General features: G+C 40.6%; 6 protein-coding genes across 7 annotated transcripts; 4 read left to right on the top strand and 2 right to left on the bottom strand.

Annotated features, from left to right (window-relative positions):
- Nucleotides 1-167: 167 nt before the first annotated feature.
- Nucleotides 168-1,388, top strand: LOC6498579. Its single transcript, XM_001963068.4, has one exon. It carries the CDS (start codon nt 356-358, stop codon nt 1,193-1,195), a length of 840 nt encoding a protein of 279 aa, XP_001963104.1. The 5' UTR covers nt 168-355; the 3' UTR covers nt 1,196-1,388.
- Nucleotides 1,389-1,788: 400 nt separating this feature from the next.
- LOC6496933 (inactive rhomboid protein 1) lies at nt 1,789-8,784 on the bottom strand. The gene is made up of 7 exons (XM_014905949.3): nt 8,443-8,784; nt 4,399-7,246; nt 3,281-3,622; nt 2,968-3,222; nt 2,651-2,908; nt 2,299-2,583; nt 1,789-2,221 (listed from the first exon to the last, which is right to left on the bottom strand). Exons 2-7 carry the CDS (start codon nt 7,219-7,221, stop codon nt 1,949-1,951), a joined length of 4,236 nt encoding a protein of 1,411 aa, XP_014761435.1. The 5' UTR covers nt 7,222-7,246; nt 8,443-8,784; the 3' UTR covers nt 1,789-1,948.
- A 390-nt stretch (nt 8,785-9,174) lies between these two features.
- On the bottom strand, nt 9,175-11,227 carry LOC6496932 (dolichyl-diphosphooligosaccharide--protein glycosyltransferase subunit 1). Its single transcript, XM_044715952.1, has 2 exons — nt 10,093-11,227; nt 9,175-10,036 (listed from the first exon to the last, which is right to left on the bottom strand). Exons 1-2 carry the CDS (start codon nt 10,649-10,651, stop codon nt 9,246-9,248), a joined length of 1,350 nt encoding a protein of 449 aa, XP_044571887.1. The 5' UTR covers nt 10,652-11,227; the 3' UTR covers nt 9,175-9,245.
- A 7-nt stretch (nt 11,228-11,234) lies between these two features.
- LOC6498580 lies at nt 11,235-21,164 on the top strand. Of its 2 annotated transcripts, none has more exons than XM_014906702.3 (7): nt 11,235-11,309; nt 11,985-12,120; nt 12,295-12,440; nt 12,547-12,757; nt 12,824-12,935; nt 19,784-20,157; nt 20,220-21,164. In XM_014906702.3, exons 2-7 carry the CDS (start codon nt 12,054-12,056, stop codon nt 20,465-20,467), a joined length of 1,158 nt encoding a protein of 385 aa, XP_014762188.1. In that variant the 5' UTR covers nt 11,235-11,309; nt 11,985-12,053; the 3' UTR covers nt 20,468-21,164. The 2 variants fall into 2 exon arrangements, with proteins under 2 accessions (XP_014762188.1, XP_001963107.1); XM_001963071.4 differs by having other exon boundaries at nt 11,308-11,443.
- Nucleotide 21,165: 1 nt separating this feature from the next.
- Nucleotides 21,166-23,090, top strand: LOC6498581 (probable dolichyl pyrophosphate Man9GlcNAc2 alpha-1,3-glucosyltransferase). Its single transcript, XM_001963072.4, has 4 exons — nt 21,166-22,074; nt 22,141-22,338; nt 22,392-22,551; nt 22,606-23,090. The coding sequence occupies exons 1-4, from the start codon at nt 21,410-21,412 to the stop codon at nt 23,020-23,022; spliced, it is 1,440 nt and encodes a 479-aa protein (XP_001963108.1). The 5' UTR covers nt 21,166-21,409; the 3' UTR covers nt 23,023-23,090.
- A 650-nt stretch (nt 23,091-23,740) lies between these two features.
- Nucleotides 23,741-25,952, top strand: LOC6498582 (CD180 antigen). The gene is made up of 6 exons (XM_001963073.4): nt 23,741-23,941; nt 24,297-24,833; nt 24,890-25,077; nt 25,138-25,232; nt 25,287-25,399; nt 25,455-25,952. Exons 1-6 carry the CDS (start codon nt 23,816-23,818, stop codon nt 25,884-25,886), a joined length of 1,491 nt encoding a protein of 496 aa, XP_001963109.1. The 5' UTR covers nt 23,741-23,815; the 3' UTR covers nt 25,887-25,952.
- Nucleotides 25,953-26,048: the final 96 nt, after the last annotated feature.

Genomic DNA, 26,048 nt, shown 5'->3' with positions numbered 1-26,048 from the left:
CAAATTCATTTATTATTTCGGATAACAAATACGAAATAAATCAACTTTTTTTTTATTGTTTCAAAAAGCGGTGAGGTTACCTTAACTGTTTTGGTATTGTTAAAAACTATCGTTCTAAGCTATCGCTCTAAACTATCGTTAATCGTTGAGTTTCATAGCTAGATCTGGCAATATAATAGCAACCCTGGTGTTGTACATCTCTGTTTATATGTACACATACATACAACAGAAAAATAGTAAAAAACGGAGAAAAAAGTGTATTTCCTTCACTTGAGAATAGTAAACACGTCGTAAACAAGTAAAGGCCAATAATATTTTAAATTGTAAGCCCCAACAAGGCATTTTTGGAAACGCAATGGCCTCCGATGAGCTGCCAGCTGATTTGGACAAGCTGAAAATAACACAGACTCATCCTCTCTTGAAGTCTGTGGAGAGGAACCCCTTCTACGCTGCAGACAATGGATTCGAAACATCATTTCCGGGAGACACTGCTGAACCAGGACCCAGCAGCAAGGCCAGAATGACCCATCTTTGGAAATGCAGACCCAGGCGAAGGTCTGAGAGTTGCCTGGACGACTGCAAGCAAGAGGAGTCGTTTGCTTCATCCGAAACGTTCGATATTGTCAATCCCTTGAGCTGTTCCCATGGCGTTCAAAAACCATCCCAAAAACGGAACTATCTAGCCCCTGCAAAGAAAAATATATTTCGACAGCCCATTTTGAGGTCGTTGTACGGCTGTGAGCATGGAAAGTGTCTGGTCCGCAGTCGTCGGATGTATCTTGTTAAATCGAAAGAGGATGATTCGCACGCCAACGAGGACTTGAAGCCGAGCTCCTGTGGAAAATGCACCGTTAGCGATGTGATTGGCGAATGTAATGCCTTACTAGATGAGTCGGCTAACAGCTGGCACATGTCAAAGAATTGCAACTCTTTGAAGACTCACAACTCGGGCGGTGGGGCAGAGGGTGGTCAGCTTCCTATTGCCAAGTGCGACGCGTCTGCCGTTTCCGTGACTTCGAGACCACTGTCAGCTGTTACGCTAATGGGCGCCACATGCTCCCAACAGGCCAGCTATAGCTCTTCGAACCCCGGCAGCTGCGATGATGTTACCATTGGAGAACTGGCCAGTTATTTGGACACCATTGTTCATATTCCCAAGAAGATGTCCTCTATGGCCGAGATGATGTACACATAATTTACCCATCATGGCCACTGTTCATCCTATATTTACTCCGAATATATTTTTAAGAATTACTTGTAAAATTTCTATGTTACTTGTGAATTTAATTACACAATTTCTGCCCTCTGTATCTTCAGTTGAGTAATCTAATATTTATATTGTATAATATGTACATAGTCATTGGTATATTACAGCATTTCTAAACACACACCCTGCATTTTAATTAACAATACTTGGAACTTATATTTTAAAAAGGACATTTTCAGAACAGGTTCAAGGACTTCAGGCAGAGGTCAAGGAACATTTTACATCTACCTATTCGATAATGAAATTGCATTACGAAGTTTGTCTGCGATTTCACCAGGACCAACAACAATAGGGACCTAGACGGGTTCTAGAAGTTTCCTTTCTAGAACAAAACAAGATTTCTATTCTCTAAACCCCCCCCCTTTTTACCAAATATAAATTTCTATAACAACGTAAGCAAAAGGTCAGAATCGGAGGGACCTTATACAATATACTAAATATTTTCTTAAAGCAATGCAATCGGCTCTGAAAACTATTACTAAAAATATCTTTTAGATTTTTTAAAAGAAAACAATATTTGGTTGAATGGTTTTAAGACTAATTTATTATTCATTTGAAGTTCGGATTATACATACATAAATAGACATTCAATGCGTTATTCATATAATGTTTATCTATTTGTGCACTCAAACTTGACAAATTTTTTGTTTTCATGAATTAATTCGATTAATATGTAAAATATTAAAGGACGTTAAATTCAGTATTATTAATGTAACCTAAATATTTTCGGTTATTTTCGGAGCGCACCGATTTGAATTCAGTCATAAGATTAGAGTGGTTGTTCTTGCTTGAAAATCGAATGGGAGTGAACACTTTCTTAAGCTTTGATATATTTCCAATACTTTTTTTAATTCGATCACTATAGTTTGAAAGGTGATTAAACGAACGACTATACTCTACTTCCTGCCATTGTTGAACGCTCGTTTTCCGCGGCGCAGCGGGATATAAAATGTGCTGGAAATAAATTAAATCAACGAGCCATTTTAATTTTTACACCTTTTTTTTTTAAATCACTATGTTCTAGTACCCACCGAAACGAGAGCTTTTTCGGTGAATGTTACGCTTTTTCTAATAATGTCATCCGAGTGATGATGATAATAATATTGGGAGTTTTGCGTCTGTGAGTATCGGGTATTACTGCTTACTATATCTACGCCATGATGGTCAGTATTGGTGAAATTGTCGTATCCATTATTATTACTAAACATATCTACAAAGCTAATGGAGTGGAATTCACTGGGATGAACATAAAACGTTACGATCATTGCCGTGTAAACGACAACATGAAACAGGATGCAAGTCCAAATCAGATTTATCTGAAAAAAAAAAATAAAATATTTTTTAAATATTTTAAATTTTTTTTGAATTTTCAGAATACAATACCTTTTTCTTACGACCGTATTTCGTGAAGGATGTGAATGGAACTAGGGACACAGTTAAAAGGCAGCCACAAACCACTCCGGCGAGCAATCCCAGGAAGTTGAGCTGGTAAGGCAGTGTCCCGATTCCGACCAGCACGCTGCACAGGAGCAGCAGCTTGAAGAGAGCAATGTGCGGCTTGTGCAGATATTTCCAGTGCATCCACACCAGGAGTGCGATCAACGAGGCCACCACGCCACTGAGAGATGCCGAGGGTCCAACCTATTGAAGATTTCTTATTTAAATAAACATGGTCCGATAGGAATAAGTAGGAGTTATACCTCAGGACGATGGGGCACCAGAATGGCGCTCGTCAAATTTCCTGCAAAGCCGGACATAATGTAAACAATCGCTGTTCGAACTGTGCCAATCAAGCGCTCCAAGTCTGCCAAAAACAGGTGCTGAAAAATAAGTGTGATGGCCAGGTGCAATATGCCGGCGTGCATGCAGAGCGATGTCAGTAGTCGGTAGAACTGATCCGGAGTCTCGACGGATATGAACGGAAACATGCCGCATACATTATTTAGGCACGATATCTGAAAAATAAACATGATAAATAAAACCAAACGAAAAGGATATTCAAAATATATTTACCTGTGAACACAGTGAGGCTTCCTCGTGAAAATATCCTTTTATAAAGTCGCAGTATTCGCGAGTGGTTATCCTGCACTCCCCGTACAACCCCGTGCAGCAAGGATGTCCTATTACCTCGCAAACCATGTGCTCCGAGGTGTGATCCTTGTAGCGATATCGCTGCGTAAACGAATTGGTCTTGCGGCAGATCGGCCACTTGGTGATGTCATCCGGCCACTCGTAAGGCGCTATTGAGGCTGGGGCATCGCAAAATTTCGGATCCAGTCCGCAAACGGAACCGGAGATGCGTCCTCCTGGTCCAGATTCGCTGGGTGACCACTTCTTCCACGTCGATATTGATTTCTGAATGAAAAAATATAGAAAACAAGAAAGGAAAGCTAACTTCGAGCGGAGCCGAAGTTTATATACCCTTGCAGTTCACTCGCAGTCCGCTAGGTGGCGCCACGCATCTTATATTATTAGATATGTAGCGGATCGTATATAGTTGGCCGATCCTTATGAAATTTGGCATATCGAATTATTTTGCCAAAAGAGTAATCTGTACCAAATCCCATCTTTCTAACTTAAAAAACACCAAAGTTATGCCAATTTCGATAGTTCTATGACAGCTATAGGATATAGTCGGCCGATCCTTATGAAATTTTGCACACAAGATATTTTGGTCAAATATAACATGTGTGGAAAGTCCCAACCCTCTAACTTAAAAAACACCAAAGTTATGGCATTTCCGATCAATCAGTTATATGGCAGCTATAGGATATAGTCGACCGATCCCGGCCGTTCCGACTTATATACTGCCTGCAAAGGAAAGAAGGGTGTGTGCAAAGTTTCAACTCGATAGCTTTAAAACTGAGAGACTAGTTTGCGTAGAAACGGACAGACGGACAGACGGACAGACGGACAGACGGACAGACGGACAGACGGACATGCTCATATCGACTCAGGAGGTGATCCTGATCAAGAATATATATACTTTATAGGGTCGGAGATGTCTCCTTCACTGCGTTGCACACTTTTGACCAAAATTATAATACCCTCTGCAAGGGTATAAAAATATAAATTATTTATACATTCATCCCCCAAAACAAACTCTTAGAGATATCCCAGATTTCACCTACCGTAGGATAAAGTCCCCTAATGGAACACTCTGCTTGGGAGCTTTGAACGCAACCGGAGTCATCGTTGCGGATGCAGCAGGCGGTCTCCCTCTCGTGGCGACGCGTCTTGGTGACAACCTCTGTGATCTTGATGTCGCGGCGCATGCAGGCGGCAAACTTGGCGCCCATGTGCACCAAGTCAATGTGCCTCGGGCCGATCCACAGATTCCGCTGCTCCACGTGCTGGACTGTCTGCAGGCTGAGGCTTGTCACCAAGACCTGGCCGGTTTTCTGCTCCGAACCGATTCCAATCGGGGCAATGCCGTAGCAAATGATCGACAGGATGAGCACTACAATCTGCACGGTGTTGATCCAGTACGTGAAGAAGGGCCGATGGTCGCTACGGTCGTCCAGGTCATTTACGGAGAAGTACTTGATGGTTCGAAGTGGCGGACGACGCGAGTTCTCCAGCACACCGTCCAGAAGCTGGGCGGTGATCCGATTTCCGCGGTTGCAAGTGGATGTGGTGGAGTGCGAGGTGCGCATCGTAGGCTGCATCTGGCTGGACACAGAGTTGCAGAGAGGGATGTGAGCAGCTACGCCGGGATGCGTTGCCTGATCGCTGCCGGTGAGGTTGATGTCGCTGCTGGCATTCCCACTACTGTTCAGGGCCGAGGTGCGCCACCCATTCTGCTGCCGCTCTGCCATGTAGACACTCACCCCCACACCCATCCCGCTGCCAGTGGGATCTGTGCAGGCTCGAGATTTCGCTGCCTGTCGTCCAATCTCGGAGCCATCATCATTCAGCGAGGTAGCAGACACTTCGCAAGGGCTGTCGAAGAACACCTCGTCCTCGATGATCGCCTCCAGGCCGTCGGTCAGGCAGTCGGCATCCGGTTGCTGGCCGCTCTGGGCGGTGGTGACGTGCAGCGGAGCAAAGCTGCGGGACCACTGCCACGGACAACGCACCCTGTGCATCTGCATGGGTCGCCGCTTGTGGAACATGTGCACCAGATAGCTGATCATGGCCACAAACATGTACCCCACCGAGGCCTTGCGCTCCACGAACTCACCGGCCAGGAAATCTCTATTGGTGTAGCTTTTCTGCCTGGCCATATCCAGCCCAATGGCATCCTGAACGGGCAGGATGTCTGGGCGATCTGGTGCATAGTTGCTGTTGCCCTGGCTGCTGTTGACCTGTCCAACGTCCTCGCCTACGGCAATAGCCTGCTGCATATGATACTCCAGCTCGGAGTCGAACATCCCGAAGCACCGGATTGCCAGTCGGCGGTGACGCCCCTGCCACAGGGCACAATCGGCCGCCTCCGTGCTTGGCTCTACTCCAAAGAACTGGGCGGTAGCTCTCTTCAGATAGATCCCAATCCGTTTCTTGCACGACAGATGATGAAGCTGGGGCTGGGGCAGGACCTGCATGGATTGGTGCTGCTGCGTCTGGTGGTGCATGTGCTGCATCCTTGGATTTGCGACCATCTGGCTCCGGTATAGTTGGTGCTGCTGTTGCTGCTGCTGATTTGCCTCCAGTTGCTTGGCTACCATTCCGGAGTCTAGGCTGGCATTCGGCGCCAGTTGTCCCTCACCCAGACCCGATAAGACCGGAATCGGCATCGGCACGGGCATAGAAATGGGCACCGGGCTAATGGGACCTGTGGTCTGGGTGGTCTGGTGGACGCCGGTGGTGCGGCGCACTGTGTTGCAGTGCAGACAGGTCCCAGACGGGTTGTCTACTTCTATCTGAGCCACTGAAGCCCCACCCGGAGCCACCACGATTACGGAGTCGTTGTCCTCCTGACCTCGATGACGGCTCATCATCTGCTGGGAGTTTTCCCCGCCTACGGACGCTCCAACACCAACTCCTCCGTGGTTTACTGAGCGAGGGGCCGCCGCAGTGGTAACTGGCGAACAAGAACTAACCGCCGAGAGGACCAGGGACATGCTGGTCGAGGGTGCGGGAGAAGGAGAAGTGCAGGCCGGCGAACAGCTGGAGTTGTATGTCTGCGAGGTTCTACTGAGGCTACTGTGCGAGGATTCGCCGTGGCAGCATTTGGAGCGAAAGTTGTACGGCATATTGGCGTACTGGGACTGTGATTGGGACTGAACCGAGGCGGCGGAAGACCCGGAAGCGGCTGGTGTGGAGGCAGTGAGGGTGAGGTCGGTGTAGAGATCCATGGCTGGCGGGGGTGTGGGCACATACCGCTTCACCGGCGTGTGAACCGTGGAACCCAAATAGGCGTTGTAGTTCTCGCACTGGGCCAGCGGCAAGGGTACATTGGAAGGCAGTAGGAGGCGCGTGGAGGAGACAGAGGGAACGGCCGAGGGGACGCCACCCATGGAGTCCATCATCTTTGTCTGAGGCGTTGTCTGGGATTCGCGATACCGCTCCAAGCGGTATCTGGAATTTGGCGAAATGCCACGCTGATGATAGTTCGAGCCCGTTCCTATGCCATGTTTCTGCACCACCGGAGGATTTTCCGGTTTGCACGGCTGCGCGGGCATCTGATTGGCCACACAGGTGGCAAAGCAATCACTGTTGGGTGCCGGCGAGGGAGGCGGTACGCCCCTGTTGGGATCATCGTATTTCTCCAACGGCGACAGCTTAAGCTTGCCGGAATGTGGCTGAAAGCGTCCCGACGAGAGGCTGCAGAACATCACATCGCACTCGTTGGACTCCAGTGCCAACTGGAGCTGATTCTGGAAGTTAATGGACTTCCGTCGAGTAGTGCTCATGCCACTGGCAGTGCCGCGCATCCCGCCGTGGACATTGTCCGGGTTGGCCTTCTCATTCCTCCTGCTGCTGTGTCCCAGGTCAGCTCCATTCGAATTCATAATAGAGGAATCACTCTTTGCCGGTCTACAAATGTGAAGTTTAAAAATTAAAATAAATATTTTAAGTCATTAATAAAAAATTATTGTTAAAATATTTTAAATTTTAAAGATTTTTTATGTTTTGTTTAAGTTTTGATTTTCTTATTTGGAAAAATAAAATTATATTTTTTGATAACCATCCTAAAAGCATCCTTTTTCACATTTTTCTATTCAAAAAGGTGGTGAATATTTTTAATTGGGTACTTTTTCGTACCACTTCTCTATTTCAGATACAAACAATAGAACAAGAAAGGAAAGCTAACTTCGAGCGGAGCCGAAGTTTATATACCCTTGCAGTTCACTCGCAGTCCGCTAGGTGGCGCCACGCATCTTATATTATTAGATATGTAGCGGATCGTATATAGTTGGCCGATCCTTATGAAATTTGGCATATCGAATTATTTTGCCAAAAGAGTAATCTGTACCAAATCCCATCTTTCTAACTTAAAAAACACCAAAGTTATGCCAATTTCGATAGTTCTATGACAGCTATAGGATATAGTCGGCCGATCCTTATGAAATTTTGCACACAAGATATTTTGGTCAAATATAACATGTGTGGAAAGTCCCAACCCTCTAACTTAAAAAACACCAAAGTTATGGCATTTCCGATCAATCAGTTATATGGCAGCTATAGGATATAGTCGACCGATCCCGGCCGTTCCGACTTATATACTGCCTGCAAAGGAAAGAAGGGTGTGTGCAAAGTTTCAACTCGATAGCTTTAAAACTGAGAGACTAGTTTGCGTAGAAACGGACAGACGGACAGACGGACAGACGGACAGACGGACAGACGGACATGCTCATATCGACTCAGGAGGTGATCCTGATCAAGAATATATATACTTTATAGGGTCGGAGATGTCTCCTTCACTGCGTTGCACACTTTTGACCAAAATTATAATACCCTCTGCAAGGGTATAAAAAAGGGCCAAGGGCGCACATGAGTAATCCGGAACCCCAATTCTTGTAATAAGGATTCTTATAATGGGGATAAACTCTGATTTAACTTTAGTCCAATTTTTGAACTTTTAATTTATAAAAAAATATATATTTTTCTTAATTTTGAAGTTAAGGAATTTCCACACAATAGCACAGATATAAAACTTCACATTACTTAAAAACGAATACACAAAAAACATAAATATAATAATTTAAATGAAGTTGAAACTTTTTAATTACTTTTGCTGATCCTGCGGACATTTATTAGAGTTTTAAACTGTTTTTTCACTTCATCATTATTTTGGTTTTAACTCTGTTTACAGGCTGAAAATTATTTTATCGATTTTCCACAATCCACTCCATTGCAAGGAAGCACTTGAGCAGCCAACTTGATTCCAAAAACCCGAGACCCGCGACTGTCCTTTAATGCATTGTGCTATTATTTTGTTTTTAAAAACTTTCTGGATTGATTAATCAATTTTTTATAACCATTTTTTTAAGCCACAAATGCATATGTACACAGCACACTCGTCGAAAAACTGCAAACCACTCGATTCAATTTTTCCCTTTTCACGCGCATGTCTGAAAATTCTCATGCTTGAGATGACACAAATTATCCTACTGACTTTTAAAGGCATGAACCCATGAGGAAATTTTTAGCCAACAGCTAAATATAATTTCCATATATAAAATATTTTTTATTTGAATTTAAAACATAATTTTTTTAAGGGAAAGTAGCATTTTTTAGCCAAAATAGCCATTAAAAAATATAAGAATTTAAAATCACATTTCTTTATAAATTATATCTAAAGGTAAAGTGTACTTTGTTAACCATTTAAATTAGTTAGTTATTTAAATTAGTTAAAAAAATCATGTAATCTTATATGTTTATTAAAATACCATTATTCATAATTTATTATTTGCAATCATGTGCAGCATCTTTATTATTTTCTGTTTTTGGAAAAAAGTTGATAAGCTGGTATTATCGAATTTATTTTCACATGAGAATATCTATGTATATATGACAAAACTTTATAATGTACTTATTCCTTATGCGAGTGGGAGGTGATGGAAAAGTCCAATCGTAAGAACACAATTGTGAATACAAAAATAATGTAAATGAAGCCGCTGACCAGAAGCGGTTCTTGCAGCAGGGAAATTTTCGAGAAGCTGTAGTAGAGCGTGAAATCGGAAATGTGACTTTCGACCAAATTCGATTTGGAGAAAGAAATCACGGGACGGCCTGTAGTGTCCAGATAAGTGTGCACCAACTCGTTCGGCAGCCTGCTAATGGTATAGGGCGTCGACAGTTTGATATCACTTGAGCCCTCGGGCAAAATAATCTTTATGGTGGCCTCATCGATCGCCATGTTGTCGTAAATGTGGTCGATTAAATGCATCTTTAGCTGGTACTTGTTGCCATCGCTGAACATGTACTCGTAGGATGGAACATTATAACCAAGAGTGTACTGCGTTTTCCAGCCGCCGAAAAGGGGAAACCGCGGGCGCAGCTCAAGCTCAATGAAGTCACGTCCCGAATTCATATTTGAGGTAGAGATGTTGCCGTTTGTATCCCGGTAGTAGACACCAGAAGCAGACGCCGGCAAGTAGGTTTTGTACGATTTCAGGGCAGACTGTCCGGAGCGAGCCTCCTTTTGGAAATCGTACCTCGAGAACGATCCCTTCAGCTTAGCGCCGGTGTGGGTCATTTGGATGGACTCTTTAACAGCAATGTTGCCCCAGTGGGAAATCTCCAGGGTTCGCTCCAGGGAGTTGACCGTCACAAAAGGAGACGAGTTCTCATAGTGGATCACAAGGGGTTCCAGGCTGAATGCTGCAAAATAAAATGAATTAGCTCGAGGTTACTCCAAATGGACCTTACTTCGTTACCTTCTACATTTTCGTATGGACCAAAAGTGATTTTGGTGGAAGCCACCGAGAAGGGCTTCACTTGGGTGTGGGACAGAATGTTAGATGAGCTGAGCTTGGCACTGGTCTTCTGCGAGTTGGTCTTGTATTTAGAGTAGAAATGCAGATGGCCAATGTACTTCACGAACTGTTTGTCATTCTGTCGGATCTCCAAGGGGTGCGGCAGAATGTTCTTCGAGGAGACAGTCTCCACCACAAAGGTTTGCTTGGCCGCGGCCTTCGGGAAGGTGAGGGTGTAGCTTTCTTCGCCCTTTGCCAGCTCGTTCTTTCGGATCTGGACATTCTTGTCGGCATTATCTTTTACCGAAATGTAGGCGAGACTTGGCTCGTCAACGAAAAACACGTACTCGGAAATCGGCTTGCCGGCTGTGTCTTCGGTCGAAATTTTTGTGGTGGCTCGCACGAGCTGGGAGGTTAGGTCCAGGCTTCTTTCCACATTTAAGTTGACGATCTCCGCCTGCACTTTGGATAAACACAGGAGGGCTCCCAAAGCCAGGTAAATAACAAAATTCGTTCCCATTTTCAGCTCGAATTTGGACACGTATTTTAAAAGAATGTCAAAGCGGTAGGGCAATTTTAGTACATTTGGAGCCGGCTTTGCCAGTGTGGCCCGTTCTCCTCTTTATAGGTGTAATGAGGGCCTTTCAGCCATGTTTGAGTTCGGTCGCAACCAATTCTGGCTCGTACCCGATTTGGGCATGGCCAACCGATTCGATTTTTGTTCAAAAAAAACTTTTTTATCCTGATAATGATTATATGCAATAATTTATGATTAAAATTAAACATTAAAATTCAATTTATTGGTTTTAATAGTGACCTGCTTGCTTGCTTGAATGAGAACTCAAACTTTGAATTTGAAAAAGCCGTTACAAGTGGAGGTTTCTTGCGTTTTTCCCAATAGTATTTTGAATCAAATCCACTGTGGTATCTTGAAATAGGCGTAAATTTCGAAATAAACTCTAAAAGCAGTGCGAACAGCAGGACATGTACGAACCGGTTAAGAAATAGCATAGACATGAACCACACTGAAACAAATAATGTGTGAATACTTAAACGGTCGACCCCCTAATGCGATTGCGTGAGTTATGTCGACAATATTTTTTGCCGAACTTCAATTTAGTCTACGATTGGCCGTAGACGATTAAACGAAGTTGTTCGCCGGGAATTGAATGGATACGGTTGGGGCACCAAGCAATTCGAATAGGAATTGTGCCATTTTCTCCAAACACACACCTACACACACCTATGTGCAAATATATTAGGAATGCAGTGAAAAAAGGGCATCACGAAAGTCGGTCTGCGCTCTCTGATGGTCAATATATACAAATTTTACACAACTCCCCTTACCTGTGTATCTGTGAAAATGTGTAACTAAGAAATACTTATGTACGCATGTACATATATGCTACATGGTTGCATAAACAATTAATACGGAAATGCGCGAAAAGTCATAAGTTTTCATGTATTTTCTGTGTATGCATTTCCTTTGGATGTCCATGTAAATATATATGTAAAGGTGTCTATTTTTACTCCAATCGGGCACATAAAATATATATGTATATGAATTCATATTGCATGTACAAACTTACGTATGTATATACACAAGTGCAAGCAAAAAAAGGACACAAACGGATATCAAGGATTTGCAAAACAGAAAAAAAAGGACTGAATACTATGAAATTATGAAAATATATTTGCGTGACTGATACATGTAATTTTACTGGTGTAAAGTATCTTAAAGATACAAATACAGACATGTATATGTATATTTGCTAAGGATACACAAGCATGCACACGAAGGAATTTGCACAAATATTTGTAACCAAAAAAAAAAATACATTCTTTCGTTGCAGAAGAAAATGTTTCGGGTATAAAGTGAAATTGCAAAGTATACGATCTGTGGAGTTACGAATTTGGGAATAATGGAACCGAAAAGATGGCATTTGCATTTATCATGTTTTTTGCTACTCCTTAGTTCAACCTTTTCTGGTAAGTAAATGTGTTTAATGAAAACTAATATTTGTGTCCTAGTTGTGCGCAATTTTGTATGCTACAAAAAAGCTAAGAACTTTAAATTTGTATACTTTTTTTTTTGCTTTTTACTTTCCAATCAAAACGTTAATTAACATTAATATTAAACTCAATGCGAATACAATTTTTCAGATGTTGGAAAAATTACGTCTTCTCAAAATCATTTTGGAAATACTATACAAAGTCAATTCAATACAAAAAACAATACTCGTGTTATTGCACAAAAAGGGGGTCTTGCCATTTTACCGTGCGTGGTAAAAGTCAACTCTCCTGCAACGGTAAGACACGATTTTCTTTGGCATTTAGCCAAATTAAATTTTTCAGATGGAATTAGTTGGGGTTTGGCTTAGGGCGTAAGGCATTAAAATTTCAAAAATATTTTAGGTTTCCTGGATACGAAGAAAGGACTTTCAGCTTCTGACAGTGGGTCTATCCACGCACAGTAGCGACAAAAGATTTTTGGTGGAACATACCCGCCACATGGGACATTGGTCTCTAAGGATTAAAGCAGTAAGAGAGGAGGACCGAGGCTTTTACGAATGCCAATTGTCAATTTACCCAACCCAGTCAATTGTTATAGAATTAAAGATTGTCGGTAAGTAGACATTGCGCCTAAGCTAAGCATTAATATTAGAACTAAACACTTTTTTCACAATATTAGAAGCGGTAGCGGAAATATCAAGTGCGCCAGAACTCCACATAGATGAGACTTCAACTTTACGACTGGAATGCAAACTAAAGCGGGCAACGGAAAATCCAGCATTTGTATTTTGGTAAGATAATTATAAATTTACTAATTGGATAAGCATCTTTATCGATCTGTCTCTGCATCAAAAACTTTTGTCAGTCTTGACATACCCACGGGATGTCCATATCTTCCTTGAGCAAAATATTTTTTCAGAGGGCTCCCCTTTTGCCACTGCGAAAGCTATATCTTGGCCAATATTCATCCGATTCTTGAGCGGAATAACTTAAATGATTTGTGGATCCATTTCCCATCAACCTGCATCAAAACCTGGAAACAAAATATTTTTTAGATTTTCGCTCAAATTTTCTGGGGGATCCCCTTCAAAATTTTGAACAACTGTGGAAAGGGCACTTTTAGCCACTTCGAAAGATATATCTTGGCCAATATTCATCCGATTCTTGAGCGGAATACCTTAAATGATTTGTGGATCCATTTCCCATCAACCTGCATCAAAACCTGGAAACAAAATATTTTCAAGATTTTGGCTCACATTTTCTGGGGGATTCCCTTCAAAATTTTGAACAACTGTGGAATGGGCACTTGTAGCCACTTCGAAAGCTATATCTTGGCCAATATTCATCCGATTCTTGAGCGGAATACCTTAAATGATTTGTGGATCCATTTCCCATCAACCTGCATCAAAACCTGGAAACAAAATATTTTCAAGATTTTCGCTCAAATTTTCTGGGGGATCCCCTTCAAATTTTGAACAACTGTGGAAAGGGCACTTTTAGCCACTTCGAAAGCTATATCTTGGCCTATATTCATCCGATTCTTGAGCGGAATACCTTAAATGATTTGTGGATCCATTGCCCATCAACCTGCATCAAACCCTGGAAACAAAATATTTTTAAGATTTTCGCTCAAATTTTCTGGGGGATCCCCTTCAAATTTTGAACAACTGTGGAAAGGGCACTTTTAGCCACTTCGAAAGCTATATCTTGGCCAATATTCATCCGATTCTTGAGCGGAATACCTTAAATGATTTGTGGATCCATTTCCCATCAACCTGCATCAAAACCTGGAAACAAAATATTTTCAAGATTTTGGCTCACATTTTCTGGGGGATTCCCTTCAAAATTTTGAACAACTGTGGAAAGGGCACTTTTAGCCACTTCGAAAGCTATATCTTGGCCAATATTCATCCGATTCTTGAGCGGAATACCTTAAATGATTTGTGGATCCACTTCCCATCAACCTGCATCAAAACCTGGAAACAAAATATTTTCCAGATTTTCGCTCAAATTTTCTGGGGGATCCCCTTCAAATTTTGAACAACTGTGGAAAGGGCACTTTTAGCCACTTCGAAAGCTATATCTTGGCCAATATTCATCCGATTCTTGAGCGGAATACCTTAAATGATTTGTGGATCCATTTCCCATCAACCTGCATCAAAACCTGGAAACAAAATATTTTCCAGATTTTCGCTCAAATTTTCTGGGGGATCCCCTTCAAATTTTGAACAACTGTGGAAAGGGCACTTTTAGCCACTTCGAAAGCTATATCTTGGCCAATATTCATCCGATTCTTGAGCGGAATACCTTAAATGATTTGTGGATCCATTTCCCATCAACCTGCATCAAAACCTGGAAACAAAATATTTTCAAGATTTTCGCTCAAATTTTCTGGGGGATCCCCTTCAAAATTTTGAACAACTGTGGAAAGGGCACTTTTAGCCACTTCGAAAGATATATCTTGGCCAATATTCATCCGATTCTTGAGCGGAATACCTTAAATGATTTGTGGATCCATTGCCCATCAACCTGCATCAAACCCTGGAAACAAAATATTTTTAAGATTTTCGCTCAAATTTTCTGGGGGATCCCCTTCAAAATTTTGAACAACTGTGGAAAGGGCACTTTTAGCCACTTCGAAAGCTATATCTTGGCCAATATTCATCCGATTCTTGAGCGGAATACCTTAAATGATTTGTGGATCCATTTCCCATCAACCTGCATCAAAACCTGGAAACAAAATATTTTCAAGATTTTCGCTCAAATTTTCTGGGGGATCCCCTTCAAAATTTTGAACAACTGTGGAAAGGGCACTTTTAGCCACTTCGAAAGATATATCTTGGCCAATATTCATCCGATTCTTGAGCGGAATACCTTAAATGATTTGTGGATCCATTTCCCATCAACCTGCATCAAAACCTGGAAACAAAATATTTTCAAGATTTTGGCTCACATTTTCTGGGGGATTCCCTTCAAAATTTTGAACAACTGTGGAAAGGGCACTTTTAGCCACTTCGAAAGCTATATCTTGGCCAATATTCATCCGATTCTTGAGCGGAATACCTTAAATGATTTGTGGATCCACTTCCCATCAACCTGCATCAAAACCTGGAAACAAAATATTTTCCAGATTTTCGCTCAAATTTTCTGGGGGATCCCCTTCAAATTTTGAACAACTGTGGAAAGGGCACTTTTAGCCACTTCGAAAGCTATATCTTGGCCAATATTCATCCGATTCTTGAGCGGAATACCTTAAATGATTTGTGGATCCATTTCCCATCAACCTGCATCAAAACCTGGAAACAAAATATTTTCCAGATTTTCGCTCAAATTTTCTGGGGGATCCCCTTCAAATTTTGAACAACTGTGGAAAGGGCACTTTTAGCCACTTCGAAAGCTATATCTTGGCCAATATTCATCCGATTCTTGAGCGGAATACCTTAAATGATTTGTGGATCCATTTCCCATCAACCTGCATCAAAACCTGGAAACAAAATATTTTCAAGATTTTCGCTCAAATTTTCTGGGGGATCCCCTTCAAAATTTTGAACAACTGTGGAAAGGGCACTTTTAGCCACTTCGAAAGATATATCTTGGCCAATATTCATCCGATTCTTGAGCGGAATACCTTAAATGATTTGTGGATCCATTGCCCATCAACCTGCATCAAACCCTGGAAACAAAATATTTTTAAGATTTTCGCTCAAATTTTCTGGGGGATCCCCTTCAAAATTTTGAACAACTGTGGAAAGGGCACTTTTAGCCACTTCGAAAGCTATATCTTGGCCAATATTCATCCGATTCTTGAGCGGAATACCTTAAATGATTTGTGGATCCATTTCCCATCAACCTGCATCAAAACCTGGAAACAAAATATTTTCAAGATTTTCGCTCAAATTTTCTGGGGGATCCCCTTCAAAATTTTGAACAACTGTGGAAAGGGCACTTTTAGCCACTTCGAAAGATATATCTTGGCCAATATTCATCCGATTCTTGAGCGGAATACCTTAAATGATTTGTGGATCCATTTCCCATCAACCTGCATCAAAACCTGGAAACAAAATATTTTCAAGATTTTCGCTCAAATTTTCTGGGGGATCCCCTTCAAATTTTGAACAACTGTGGAAAGGGCACTTTTAGCCACTTCGAAAGCTATATCTTGGCCAATATTCATCCGATTCTTGAGCGGAATACCTTAAATGATTTGTGGATCCATTTCCCATCAACCTGCATCAAAACCTGGAAACAAAATATTTTCAAGATTTTGGCTCACATTTTCTGGGGGATTCCCTTCAAAATTTTGAACAACTGTGGAAAGGGCACTTTTAGCCACTTCGAAAGCTATATCTTGGCCAATATTCATCCGATTCTTGAGCGGAATACCTTAAATGATTTGTGGATCCACTTCCCATCAACCTGCATCAAAACCTGGAAACAAAATATTTTCCAGATTTTCGCTCAAATTTTCTGGGGGATCCCCTTCAAATTTTGAACAACTGTGGAAAGGGCACTTTTAGCCACTTCGAAAGCTATATCTTGGCCAATATTCATCCGATTCTTGAGCGGAATACCTTAAATGATTTGTGGATCCATTTCCCATCAACCTGCATCAAAACCTGGAAACAAAATATTTTCCAGATTTTCGCTCAAATTTTCTGGGGGATCCCCTTCAAATTTTGAACAACTGTGGAAAGGGCACTTTTAGCCACTTCGAAAGCTATATCTTGGCCAATATTCATCCGATTCTTGAGCGGAATACCTTAAATGATTTGTGGATCCATTTCCCATCAACCTGCATCAAAACCTGGAAACAAAATATTTTCAAGATTTTCGCTCAAATTTTCTGGGGGATCCCCTTCAAAATTTTGAACAACTGTGGAAAGGGCACTTTTAGCCACTTCGAAAGATATATCTTGGCCAATATTCATCCGATTCTTGAGCGGAATACCTTAAATGATTTGTGGATCCATTGCCCATCAACCTGCATCAAACCCTGGAAACAAAATATTTTTAAGATTTTCGCTCAAATTTTCTGGGGGATCCCCTTCAAAATTTTGAACAACTGTGGAAAGGGCACTTTTAGCCACTTCGAAAGCTATATCTTGGCCAATATTCATCCGATTCTTGAGCGGAATACCTTAAATGATTTGTGGATCCATTTCCCATCAACCTGCATCAAAACCTGGAAACAAAATATTTTCAAGATTTTCGCTCAAATTTTCTGGGGGATCCCCTTCAAAATTTTGAACAACTGTGGAAAGGGCACTTTTAGCCACTTCGAAAGATATATCTTGGCCAATATTCATCCGATTCTTGAGCGGAATACCTTAAATGATTTGTGGATCCATTTCCCATCAACCTGCATCAAAACCTGGAAACAAAATATTTTCAAGATTTTGGCTCACATTTTCTGGGGGATTCCCTTCAAAATTTTGAACAACTGTGGAAAGGGCACTTTTAGCCACTTCGAAAGCTATATCTTGGCCAATATTCATCCGATTCTTGAGCGGAATACCTTAAATGATTTGTGGATCCACTTCCCATCAACCTGCATCAAAACCTGGAAACAAAATATTTTCCAGATTTTCGCTCAAATTTTCTGGGGGATCCCCTTCAAATTTTGAACAACTGTGGAAAGGGCACTTTTAGCCACTTCGAAAGCTATATCTTGGCCAATATTCATCCGATTCTTGAGCGGAATACCTTAAATGATTTGTGGATCCATTTCCCATCAACCTGCATCAAAACCTGGAAACAAAATATTTTCCAGATTTTCGCTCAAATTTTCTGGGGGATCCCCTTCAAATTTTGAACAACTGTGGAAAGGGCACTTTTAGCCACTTCGAAAGCTATATCTTGGCCAATATTCATCCGATTCTTGAGCGGAATACCTTAAATGATTTGTGGATCCATTTCCCATCAACCTGCATCAAAACCTGGAAACAAAATATTTTCAAGATTTTCGCTCAAATTTTCTGGGGGATCCCCTTCAAAATTTTGAACAACTGTGGAAAGGGCACTTTTAGCCACTTCGAAAGATATATCTTGGCCAATATTCATCCGATTCTTGAGCGGAATACCTTAAATGATTTGTGGATCCATTGCCCATCAACCTGCATCAAACCCTGGAAACAAAATATTTTTAAGATTTTCGCTCAAATTTTCTGGGGGATCCCCTTCAAAATTTTGAACAACTGTGGAAAGGGCACTTTTAGCCACTTCGAAAGCTATATCTTGGCCAATATTCATCCGATTCTTGAGCGGAATACCTTAAATGATTTGTGGATCCATTTCCCATCAACCTGCATCAAAACCTGGAAACAAAATATTTTCAAGATTTTCGCTCAAATTTTCTGGGGGATCCCCTTCAAAATTTTGAACAACTGTGGAAAGGGCACTTTTAGCCACTTCGAAAGATATATCTTGGCCAATATTCATCCGATTCTTGAGCGGAATACCTTAAATGATTTGTGGATCCATTTCCCATCAACCTGCATCAAAACCTGGAAACAAAATATTTTCAAGATTTTCGCTCAAATTTTCTGGGGGATCCCCTTCAAATTTTGAACAACTGTGGAAAGGGCACTTTTAGCCACTTCGAAAGCTATATCTTGGCCTATATTCATCCGATTCTTAAGCGGAATACCTTAAATGATTTGTGGATCCATTTCCCATCAACCTGCATCAAACCCTGGAAACAAAATATTTTTAAGATTTTCGCTCAAATTTTCTGGGAGATCCCCTTCAAAATTTTGAACAACTGTGGAAAGGGCACTTTTAGCCACTTCGAAAGCTATATCTTGGCCAATATTCATCCGATTCTTGAGCGGAATACCTTAAATGATTTGTGGATCCATTTCCCATCAACCTGCATCAAACCCTGGAAACAAAATATTTTCAAGATTTTCGCTCAAATTTTCTGGGGGATCCCCTTCAAAATTTTGAACAACTGTGGAAAGGGCACTTGTAGCCACTTCGAAAGCTATATCTTGGCCAATATTCATCCGATTCTTGAGCGGAATACCTTAAATGATTTGTGGATCCATTGCCCATCAACCTGCATCAAACCCTGGAAACAAAATATTTTTAAGATTTTCGCTCAAATTTTCTGGGGGATCCCCTTCAAAATTTTGAACAACTGTGGAAAGGGCACTTTTAGCCACTTCGAAAGCTATATCTTGGCCAATATTGATCCGATTCATGAGCGGAATACCTTAAATGATTTGTGGGTCCATTTCCCATCAACCTGCATCAAAACCTGGAAACAAAATATTTTTTAGATTTTCGCTCAAATTTTCTGGGGGATCCCCTTCAAAATTTTGAACAACTGTGGAAAGGGCACTTTTAGCCACTTCGAAAGCTATATCTTGGCCAATATTCATCCGATTCTTGAGCGAAATACCTTAAATGATTTGTGGATCCATTTTCCACCAACCTGCATCAAAACCTGGAAACAAAATATTTTTAAGATTTTCGCTCAAATTTTCTGGGGAATCCCCTTCAAAATTTTGAACAACTGTGGAAAGGGCACTTTTAGCCACTTCGAAAGCTATATCTTGGCCAATATTATGCGAAATGATAATGACAACCTTTTTATTTAAATAATATTCCTTACTAAGAAAATGTTTACTCTTTACAGGTACCATGATAGTAAAATGATTAATTACGATTCCCAGGGAGGATTCGTGGTGACATCGATCGGGCAAAGTAACTTGCAAAGCGGACAGGTTTATAGAAGTTCACCGGCGAATAAATCTCGCGCTACGGCTAATGTAAACTCAATGGATTCCTCCCATGGAGCCATGAACAATCTATTGGGAAGTTCAGACAACTTCAAAGGATCCAATCCGCCTTCCTCGACACCGTATTTCCTGGCACATCAATCCTCCTATCTCCTTAATCCTTCAGTAAGCGTCCTGACTGTAAAGCAAGTTAATTTCCGGCATGCTGGCAATTATACATGCGCCCCATCAAATGCCCGCCCAGCTAGCATTACAGTACATGTTTTAAGAGGTAATGTTTGCCTAAAACTACATATTTATTATATACTAAAATATATGCTCTTGTTGAAACAGGTGAGAAAACGGCAGCGATGCAGCACGCCAACAGGACTATTTTGGATTCAGAAAATAGCGGAAACGGAACTTTTGGATTGATCAGCTTGGGAGGACTTAATGGCACTGCCAGTGTAGCATTGACCGAAAGCCTATTGCATTTTTATGGCATGTTCCTGCTAGTAGCCGCGGTAGTTTTAGATCGATTCTCATTAGCAGCAACTCACAAAGTATTCTTAGCTTCCATCGTAGTTCTTTTGCATAGCTGAAACATATAATTCACGATACTAGGAATGGAGCCACTTCAATCATTCGAAAATAAAGAATTGATATTTTCAAATAGAAGATGTATATAGATCATTGACATACCATATTAAACAAATTGTAAGACATTTACGTATTTTAAGATTAACTGTAAATAGACTTCCATTACATGCAATGTATTGAATTGAGAAATAAGAGAATTCAAAGAACTTGTTACCCAAATCTTAAAAAATGCAAAATCGTTAAATCAAAATGGATTTAGCAAAGCAGAATTGGATGGCTCGAGGTGGTACGATATAATGTATGCTTAGATGTTCATATTTATTGACTGGTACTGACATTTTAATGTTAAAAACAAAGGAATTAGAATAAATTATTGATAAAATAAAAAACCATACCAATTTGTTACCTAATAACTCGAAAAATTTGATCGTCACCTTTAAACTGTTATTCTGCTCAGTGTTCGATATTTAGTATATAGAAGGATTTATGTAAGCACCTTTAGAAGTATGGTAATTCGTATATTGTATGTAAAACTGTAAATAAATATTACTTTCGTGAGCGTTTAGGAAGCGCTGTCTTGAATCCAAATGGGCCTAAATGCCTGTATTGTTTTGTTTAAATTAAAATACGGAATGCATACAAGTCAATACATTTTGTTGCAAAATACCAAGGTTTTAAATAAACAAATCCATTTTAAAAAATAATGAATGCTATTTTATTTGGACATACTTTTACCCCTTACAGATCATCTTTAATCTTAAAAATTAATTATCCCTGATTATAGTCAGGTTTAAGTTTTTTAAATAAATAGAAGATAATTCTGTACGTGAGTGGTTCGTCACCTATGTGAACCGCCGTCCTCAAACAGTGGCAACGCTGGAGGGCCCTGCCTATCGTTATCGTTTCAAGTGCCAGCCGTGGAAAATGTTAGCAAAACAAAAAAGATGAAATCCGAAATTTTAGCTGCCGCTTTCTTGGGACTGGCGGTCAGGTCAATAATATCCTTGCATTCATACTCTGGGCACAACTCCCCGCCCATGTATGGCGACTATGAAGCCCAGCGGCACTGGCAGGAAGTTACCATCAATCTGGATGTCGGCGAATGGTACACGAACAGCTCCAACAATGACTTAATGTACTGGGGCTTGGACTATCCTCCGCTGACAGCCTTCCATAGCTATTTGGTGGGACAAGTTGGAAAAGCCATCGATCCCGAATTCGTCGCTCTACACAAAAGCAGGGGCATTCAGTCCGCCGAGCACAAACGCTTCATGCGATCAACAGTTGTCTTTGCTGACGTCCTCATTTATTTGCCGGCTATTTTGTTCGTGTGTCTCAGCTTGGACAAAATCCTTCAGGGACAGGACACACTGTTCCTGCTTACGCTAGCCATGACTTATCCAGGACAATTTCTGATTGATAATGGCCACTTTCAGTACAATAACATATCCCTTGGCTTGGCAGCCGTCGCCGTGGGAGGAATCTTGCGAGGCAAATACTACACGGCATCCTTTCTTTTCACGTTAGCTCTCAACTATAAGCAAATGGAGCTGTATCACAGCCTGCCATTTTTCGCATTCCTCTTGGGAGAATGTATTGCACAAAAAAAGTATGTGTACGAAATCTGTGGAACCATTTTAAGATAAAACTTTTATTAAAAAGAATATATTTTCAGTATTGGTGCTTTTGCATCGAAGCTTTCACGAATCGCGACAATAGTATTGACTACTTTTGCTGTGCTATGGTCACCGTGGCTAGGATCCTCTAAAGCAGCACTAGGGGTGTTGCAACGCCTTTTCCCAGTCGCTCGAGGAGTATTTGAGGACAAAGTGGCGAATGTTTGGTGTGCCATAAACGTGGTGTGGAAGCTGAGGTAGTTTTATGCACTTAGGTCAAAATATATTAATATCATGCTTTAATTTTTAGGAAACACTTGATGAATGAGCAAATGGCTCTGATATGCATTGGATGCACTCTAATCGCAGCTCTGCCCACCAACATTGCTGTCTTTAGAAATCGCAGTAAACTGGGTTTTTTATTGGCCCTTTTCAACACATCTCTGGCCTTCTTCTTGTTTTCTTTCCAAGTAAGTTTTTGTCAGTTTGAGTGTGGAAAGAGTAATAATTTTCTTTTATTGTAGGTCCACGAGAAAACCATTCTATTGGCTGCATTGCCAGCCCTATTTTTGCTAAAATGGTGGCCCAACGAAATGCTCCTCTTTCTGGAGGTTTCCGTGTTTAGCATGTTGCCTCTTCTGACAAAGGATAATTTATTACTGCCGGCTTTAGCATCCACTGTAGCATTCCATTTAGTATTTAAATGTTTCACTCCACAAACGACTTCCGACCAATATGGAATATTGAAGAATATTGCAAAAATTTCAAACCTAGTCATGGTTTTAATAGTGGGAGCTTCATTAACAATATATCCCCCTCCGCGCTTTCCTGATCTATGGCCTTTGATAATATCGGTTACTAGTTGCGCCCACTTTGTGTTATTTTTTCTGTGGGGAAACTACCAACAATTGACTTGTAAGAAAATGTTGCAAAATAAGTAAGCTTTAAAGTAAAAATTCCTGTAAATACCAAAAATATATACACATATTGTTGACCACGATGCAATGAATCAAATTTGTTGTTATCTTTCAGCGCGTTTAATTTTATTTGGCTTAGCGGACTCACCCTCTGGATCTCAGGCTGGAGGAGACTGACTAGTGAGGTATTAGTAATAAATTTGAGACAGCTTTCGTAAAATGTGGCATTTTTCCACCTAGTTAAATATTGTATTCTTTCTGTCAAGGAACCACTCTTAAATTTAATTATTGTCCATATCTGCGGACAGATTTTAAATGTAACTTCTGATTGATTTAAAAAAAAAATATATTAGACCTTTACTTGTCCAGCCGAAATTTATATAAATACCTACTGCCTATTGTCTATCTTATCGCTGATTTAATCGGCAAAGTGGGTACACTTAAAAAAGAATGCATGAATTTCATTTAAGTTCATTTTTAAACATTTTCAAACAACGAAGGGTTCTAAACTGAAACTTTTTGATGGCAAAAACATACAATGTTTCTCTCAGTGCCATTTATAAAATAAAAAGAATATGTTGGCACACGCTACAAAATATATGAAGCTTTTTGATGATTTTTCAGGTTTCAAAATCTATGCGCCATCAAAGGGACAAAGCTTTTGCTACACAGTGTTATCAAGAGGGTCTGCCAGATAAGATAAACACTCGGTAAAGATTAGTTTAGGGTGCCGACTTTGGTGAGCTTGTTAGTCGTGTACAACTAATTGATCGGTGAACAAGCCAAAAATTTATTCATCGCAGGAAATTCCGTTAAAATGAAATTCAAAAGTTGTGCGATATTAGCATTTGCTATTCTGTGTATTGTTTTCACAAAAGTAGCATGTGAAACGGAACCTGATAAGGATGACCCGACTACAACAGTAACTCCAGAACCGCCAAAGGTAGATAAATGAGCTTCCCTCAGGTGATAAATAAGCAGAAATTCAAATATTTGTGATACTGACCGGTATCATCTGTCTTTACTTTACATTTGTCTTAACTTTGCTAACTAGTTCAAACATAGAAAGGTGCAAGTTTTCTAAAATTGGGGAATTAGTAATAGACATTTCAGATTTGTGTACTACGCCCTCGCTGGTAATGCAATATGTATATAAAATGGGTTATAATCGAGCCGATAAGATATCAAAAATAAAAAAAATGAGTCAACAAAAAGACGTTAAAAAGATTAAATTTGCACGATGAAAAAAATATACTCCTTTTTGGGATTCATTATTAAAATCACGATTTTATTTGCAGAAAACACCTGTGAAGGATAGCAAGTTGTGCAAAAAGTGTATTTGTGATATTCAAAATAACTTTCTCGATTGTAATGAGAAATTAGGCGACTGGTTCTCTTCGGATCAATGGAATGATTTAACCAACGGAGACGTGGTGTTCAAAACCATAAGATTGGAGCACAACAATTTAACCACTATCCCGGCTCTACCCGCATACGGTGTGGAGAACTTATACTTGGCATTCAATCAGATTGAGAACATCACTTTGGGAGCTTTTCGGAATTTGAGTGAACTAGTGAACCTGGATATATCGCACAACAAGCTAACCACAAAGACTCTAGTACCCGATGTCTTCCAAGGACCTTACTCGACGAGTGACTACAAGCCTCTGCCAAAGTTGAGATCGCTAAATTTGGGATATAATGATCTGCACTCTCTGGATGGAGATATCTTCGAACACATTCCCCAACTGGAGGAGCTAGTGCTGTGCTCCAATCCGTTCCAAATTATTAACAAAAATGCCGAAGTAGCTATTTCGGGACTGGCCTACCTAAAGGTATCATTAAAAACCATTTATAATCAACGAATATTAAATCCCTTCCCTCTTCTCAGACTTTGGATATTTCTTATTTGGAAATTGATGAACTGCCGGAAACAGTTCTGCATGGACCCCGGGATCTAAATACTCTTTTGGCAGCTGGAAACGAATTTAGAAGTTTACCAGATGGCTTGGAATACGCACAGAACCTGATCCACCTTGTTTTGAATGAAAATCCCATTGAGAATTTGGTTGGGGACAAGTAGGTCTACAATTGAATACTTTAGGATCAAAATAATTTTCAACATAATTTGTTTTTTAGTGTATTTCCGAATATGACGAGCCTAAAATACCTGAGTATGAGTTTCATGCCAAAGCTGTACAAGATAGGACCAGGGGCTTTTAGTGAACTGCAGAGTAAGTAATTTACAATTTCACGTTAAACTCTATATTTTAACTCTATTTATTTAGACCTCACTGAACTGATTTTGTCAGACAACAAATTCTTGAACGAATTTGACGAGCTGGCATTTTCAAAGAACGTTACGGGAGGACCCTACCTAGACTATCCTCCATTGGAACATGTAAGTCAGATACCAATTATTCGAACAAGTCAACCATAATCAAATGTTCTTTCAGTTTTTCCTGAACAACTGCAACTTGACAGTCCTGCCGAAGCCTCTGTTGGTTCGCTGGGATAAAGTTAAAGTACTTGACCTTCAATATAATCCATGGAGATGCGACTCATCCAACGACTACTTGATCAACGAGTTAATCGGACATGTTAACAAAACCAATTCAATCTTGGCCAAGAATGTTAAGTGTGCGTTTCCAGATGAGCTGAAAGATGTTACTGTTTTACGAGTAGCAGATGAGCATTTGGTTCAAACCCCTGGAGCCAGTTTGGTGTGGATTGGTCTGCTTGTTGTCCTTCTGATTGTTATCCCAACCGTAGTGGCCGCCTACGCAATTAAAAAACGCGGCTGCTTTGGTCGGTTCCGTCGCAGTGACAGTGTCGCTAACCGAGCCCTCTACAATAGGACCAGTTTCAATGAAGATTTTCATATTTAATTTAAGTTTCTTGCGACTAAAATATAAAGTTTTCCAAAATACATACTAAATAGGCTAAACAATTAAGATTTAATTGCATTTTGATTTTAGAATTCAAAACATTTCTTTCTAAACCAAAGTAATAAAAATCGATTCAATACTCTCGCTGAAATTAAAAAAAAA

Source organism: Drosophila ananassae, chromosome 3R, assembly GCF_017639315.1.
Source record: "Drosophila ananassae strain 14024-0371.13 chromosome 3R, ASM1763931v2, whole genome shotgun sequence".
NCBI lineage: Eukaryota > Metazoa > Arthropoda > Insecta > Diptera > Drosophilidae > Drosophila > Drosophila ananassae.
This window is presented reverse-complemented; position numbering and strand designations above follow the sequence as displayed.

Bases quoted from the DNA above. Each gene is read 5' to 3' on its own strand.
- LOC6498579 (XM_001963068.4), top strand. From the start codon at position 356: ATGGCCTCCGATGAGCTGCCAGCTGATTTGGACAAGCTGAAAATAACA.
- LOC6496932 (XM_044715952.1), bottom strand. From the start codon at position 10,651: ATGGGAACGAATTTTGTTATTTACCTGGCTTTGGGAGCCCTCCTGTGT. The intron at 10,037-10,092 runs GTAACGAAGTAA...TTTATTTTGCAG, and splicing joins TCCATACGAAAATGTAGAAG to CATTCAGCCTGGAACCCCTT.
- LOC6498581 (XM_001963072.4), top strand. From the start codon at position 21,410: ATGAAATCCGAAATTTTAGCTGCCGCTTTCTTGGGACTGGCGGTCAGG. The intron at 22,339-22,391 runs GTAGTTTTATGC...TTTAATTTTTAG, and splicing joins AACGTGGTGTGGAAGCTGAG to GAAACACTTGATGAATGAGC. The intron at 22,552-22,605 runs GTAAGTTTTTGT...CTTTTATTGTAG, and splicing joins TCTTCTTGTTTTCTTTCCAA to GTCCACGAGAAAACCATTCT.
- LOC6498580 (XM_014906702.3), top strand. From the start codon at position 12,054: ATGGAACCGAAAAGATGGCATTTGCATTTATCATGTTTTTTGCTACTC. The intron at 12,121-12,294 runs GTAAGTAAATGT...ACAATTTTTCAG, and splicing joins CCTTAGTTCAACCTTTTCTG to ATGTTGGAAAAATTACGTCT. The intron at 12,758-12,823 runs GTAAGTAGACAT...TCACAATATTAG, and splicing joins TATAGAATTAAAGATTGTCG to AAGCGGTAGCGGAAATATCA.
- LOC6496933 (XM_014905949.3), bottom strand. From the start codon at position 7,221: ATGAATTCGAATGGAGCTGACCTGGGACACAGCAGCAGGAGGAATGAG. The intron at 2,909-2,967 runs GTATAACTCCTA...AATCTTCAATAG, and splicing joins TGGTGCCCCATCGTCCTGAG to GTTGGACCCTCGGCATCTCT. The intron at 2,222-2,298 runs GTGGGTACTAGA...ATTTATTTCCAG, and splicing joins CCGAAAAAGCTCTCGTTTCG to CACATTTTATATCCCGCTGC.
- LOC6498582 (XM_001963073.4), top strand. From the start codon at position 23,816: ATGAAATTCAAAAGTTGTGCGATATTAGCATTTGCTATTCTGTGTATT. The intron at 23,942-24,296 runs GTAGATAAATGA...TTTTATTTGCAG, and splicing joins TAACTCCAGAACCGCCAAAG to AAAACACCTGTGAAGGATAG. The intron at 24,834-24,889 runs GTATCATTAAAA...CCCTCTTCTCAG, and splicing joins CGGGACTGGCCTACCTAAAG to ACTTTGGATATTTCTTATTT.